The sequence below is a fragment of the Ochotona curzoniae genome, unplaced genomic scaffold, assembly GCF_017591425.1.
Source record: "Ochotona curzoniae isolate NIBS_2020 unplaced genomic scaffold, NIBS_Ocur_1.0 scaffold_4505, whole genome shotgun sequence".
Lineage (NCBI taxonomy): Eukaryota > Metazoa > Chordata > Mammalia > Lagomorpha > Ochotonidae > Ochotona > Ochotona curzoniae.
This window is the reverse complement of record NW_024467118.1, coordinates 32,565,296-32,569,664: the sequence shown is the minus strand read 5'-3', so window position 1 is coordinate 32,569,664 and position 4,369 is coordinate 32,565,296. Positions and strand designations below refer to the sequence as shown.

The 4,369-nt window shown below is 50.4% G+C and overlaps 1 protein-coding gene across 1 annotated transcript; it reads left to right on the top strand.

Annotated features, from left to right (window-relative positions):
* Positions 1 to 1,884: 1,884 nt before the first annotated feature.
* LOC121146787 (U6 snRNA-associated Sm-like protein LSm8) lies at positions 1,885 to 2,271 on the top strand. Its single transcript, XM_040966341.1, has one exon. It carries the CDS (start codon positions 1,885 to 1,887, stop codon positions 2,269 to 2,271), a length of 387 nt encoding a protein of 128 aa, XP_040822275.1.
* The last annotated feature ends 2,098 nt before the right edge of the window (positions 2,272 to 4,369 follow it).

Sequence of the window (4,369 nt, the reverse complement as noted above, 5' to 3'; positions counted from 1 at the left end):
GGAAACCACAGCAACCAGAGGCTGGAGTTTTTACTGAAGAAAGTTGGGGGAAGACCTTGGTGGCAGGACTGAGTGACTGGAGCACCTCTTCTGTAAACGATGAAACATAGTGGATGGGCCTAGCATGATGGCTCAATTAGCTAATCTTCTCATTGCAAGTGTCAGGGTCCCATATGGGCACCAGTTCGTGTCCTGGCTGCTCCACTTCCCATCCAGCAAACTGCTCATGTAAGCCTGGGAAAGCAACTATGGTTGACCCAAAGCCTTGAGATCCTGCACACACGTGGGAGACCTAGAAGAAACTCCTGGCTCCTGCCTTTGGACCAGCCTTGCTCTGGCCATTGCAGTCATTTGGGGAGTGAACCAGCAGATGGAAGATCTTTCTGTTTGTCTCTCCTTCCCTCTGTAAATCTGCCTTTCCAATACAAAATAAATACATCATAAAAAGAAAAGAAAGAAACACAGTGGATGAAGTCCTTTTCAGTTTGATTGGGAGATGCCATGAGAATGAACAGGTCAGTCTTAAGGAAATCCAGACAGACAAGCCTATTCTGGAAAGAATAATTCAGAGTCTCCAAAACATCACCAATGAAACAGAGCCAAGGAAACTGACCAGTTGAGGGATAAGGTATGATTAAACCACAGAACAGCAAACGCGTGGCCAATTAGAAGTGAAAAGTGAAAGGTGGCTACTGTTGCTATATACTTAACATGTTTAAATTCACATATTTAATTTGAAATACATATAAAGACAGGCACAGAGAAAGACAAGAAGAGCTCTTCTATCTGCTGGTTCACTCCCCAAATGCCTGCAACAGCCAAGGCTGGACCAGGTTGAAGCCAGGAGTCTAGAACTTATTCCAGGTGCCCCTGTAGATGGCAGGGCTGTCTACTTGAACCATCACCTGCTGCTTACCATGATGGGAATCACCAGGAAGCTGGGATCACAAGCAGAACCAAAACTTGAACCCAGGAACTTTGCTATGGGGTGCCGGCATTCTGAGACACAGCATGCCAAATGTTCATTTCCTGGAATACTTAAAAAAAAAAAAAACCTAATTGGAATGATTCTCTATCCCGTAGAACAAGAAGAGGGAAGTGAAAGAAAGCAGATGCTGCTAGTTTCACTCAAAACCAAAAAAAAAAAAAAGGCCTTCCTGTGCCTCAGTGTCCTCATTGTATGAATGCAGGTTCAAGTCCAGGCTGTTCCATTTGCAATCTAGTTCCCTACTAACGCACCTGGGAAAGCAGTAGAGGATGACCTAAACTCTTGGGTCCCTGCCTCCTGCCTTTGGCCCAGCCCAGCCCTGGCTGTTGCAGCCATTTGAGGAGCAAATCAGTGGCTAGGGAGCCCTTCTCCTTTTCTCTCTGTCGCTCTGACTTTGAACAACAAAAAAATCAGTAACTTTGGCCAAGGGTTATTATGACCCAGTTAATGCTCACATCCCTACAGGCTAATTCAGTAGAGGAGACACCATTATTTATTGTTACAATGCAATCCAGTAAGTCATTCCAAGCCCCTTTAGTCACTCAGATATGACAAATTCTGGACCATGGTTTACCATGCTCCCCTGTAGAGAGGCAGCAGGAATGACTTTCCAAAAGATTCCTAACAATTACAATCATTTAACACCTCTACTGGGAATTAGTACTGGGCCCAACCCCATGAGAGCTGTTATACTTATTCACATGCTGGTCCACAGAGAGGAGACCCAGGAACCTCACCTTAAAACTCTGAGGGTGCACCAGGCCCTGCATGTGACACTCTTTCTGATTTCTGTTCCAACTCCTTAAGGTGCTGTTTGGATGATATTTTAAGCTTGAGAGGAGCAGTAAACAATAGAAAAGCTGAAACACAAGAAGCTGACGTTCCCAACAGTTCAGATGTCTGAGTTAAGAAACATCTGCAATTTCTTTACGTTTAAAGAACAGATTTTGTGCTCCACCAGCCCCGGGTGCCTTGTCCGTGGGGCGGGGCAGCATGACATCCGGTTGGAAAGCTACATCAACCCAACAGTCGCCGTGATTACCTCGGATGGGAGAATGATTGTGGGAACGCTGAAAGGCTTTGACCAGACCATTAACTTGATATTGGACAAAAGCTATGAGCCAGTGTTCAGCTCTTCACAGGGAGCAGAACCAGTGGTCCTGGGGTTGTACTTCGTGAGAGGTGACAATGTTGCAGTCGTTGGAGAAATTGATGAAGAGACGGGTTCTGCCCTTGACTTGGGGAACACTCCAGCAGAACCTCAGAACTCTGTAGCACACTGAGCAAGAGCTTCCTGCACCGGACCTCTGTAAATCTTTGTATAGAAACACTATTCTGAAGATGATGTGGAATTTTTATGAGCATATAATTGTGATTTGTTGTAATTTGTAAATTAAAATATTTCTACCTTTCATTAAAAAAAAAAAAGAACAGATTTTATTTCTTTATGTGAAGGGCAGAGTGACAAAGAGGTAGAGACAGAGAAAGCCATCTTCCATCTACTGGTCCACTCCCCTAGGACCAGAATGGCTATTACTGGGCCAGGAAGCTGGAACTACACTCCAGCGCGCCACATGGAGGCAGAGGCCCAAGCGCTGGAGTCCATGCACACGGGCAGCAAGCTGGACTGAAAGTGGAACAGCCAGGACTTGAAGGGGCTGAGCAGCTCTGAGGTGGAGGCTTATCCCCAGGGTCACAATGTCCCTCAACCCCAGCCCCGCTTTTACATTTTTAATGAAGGAAGGAGGTTAGAGCGATGGATAGCGACCTAGGAGAGCTGGGAGGTGGGGTTCCCTGTTGTGCGTCCAACACCTTTTCCTGATTAATATTTTTTGGGGGCATGAAGTCTTGCCATTCATTTGAGGGAGACGGGAACTATAAATTAGTAGAATTCCCGGAGAACAGCTTTAACAATGACAATCCGGAACTTTTTAATATACGTGTACCTTTTGATCCTTTCAAAAATGCAGACGGGTACAATTTGTTGCAGCTGTATAACAACCAACCACCATGAAACGTATTTACGATGTGTTTAAGGAAATGGGAAATGTTTGTATGACATTAAGTACAAAAAGCAAGATTCGATCATTTATACAGAATTTCTAAGTATGTGAAGAGAAACGCGCAGCTAAAATTTGAAGTTATATCCCAATATGTAAGGTGTTGGCTTCTGGATGGTGGATCCATGGGCGTTTGTGGGGCGGGGGTGTCTGATTCTTTACACTTTTCTTGTCATGGTTTATAAACTAAGTGCATATTACTGTGCTCCTTGGGCGGCGGGCAGAGGTTGAACACCATCTCCCAGCTCCTCGATTTGCTCCCCTCTTTTTCTTAGAGTCAGAATCATTTCCTCCCGGCTTCATAAAGTTTTTGAGGTTACGCAGGGCACGCCAGCCTGTGGGGGAAGAACCCGGGGAGGCTGCGGGTGCGGGGCGAGGGGCGGCGCTGGGCTGGGCTGACCTCTGCGCCTTCTCCACCGACGCCAATCGGCGGTTAGAAGCCGCCTGTCCCCCGGACTAGCCGGGATCGGAAGGCGCCTTGCAGCGCAGGCAGAGTCACCAGCCAGGCTGCGCCGGAGTTAGCCTGCCCACCTTGCCGCCCTGCTGAAATGCGCCCGGGCCCAGAGGCGGCCACCACTTGCTGCTGCGGCCCCACGTGTCCGCCTCCATCCCTTCCCCTGGGCCCGCCGCCTAACCCCGGGCTTGTGGCCGGCGGAAGCGCCCGAGCCAGAGAGGGAGGAGCGCCCCTCCCCGCCAGCTCAGCCTGCGGGGCGGGAGGCTGGGAAGGCGGTGGCGGCGCGGACGTGCCCGGACCCACGGAGGCCTCCGTGCGCCGCCCCCGCGGCCCAGGCTCGCTCCCTGGCGGCCACCAGCCCCGTGCAGGGCACGCAGGGAGGCCGGAGGCCAGGATCCAGCCCGCCTTTGCGGATCTGCCGCCTCTCGTTCCAGGTCGCTAGATCTAACCCTTTTGTCCCCGAATCCTAGGCAGCCCAGCTGTTCCTTGATGGCGAACCCCAGCAGCCACTTCCCGGCGGGCCGCCGCCAAGATGCCCCACGGGCCACCTTCCCGCTCGGCCCCTTCCCCTCGTGGCCTGCGATCTTTCCACCTCAACTTCTGGCCTCCAGTCCCGCTGCCTTTCCAAGGCTTGGTCTGACCCACCAAGGCCTGGCCCCCTCCCTTAACCTCTGTAAGTCCATCCGCATTCTCGTAGGCTCTGCTCAGGGCAGCGTTAAATTTCACTCCCACCTTGCGGTTGGGCCCAGCTGCTGGCCACTAAGAAACAGTCGCAGAGGCAAGAACGGTTGGCACTTGCTGCATGCTTACCCCATGTTGGCTGCGTCATTTACAGAGTCCAGTGCGAAATGAAAAGTGCAGAGTCTT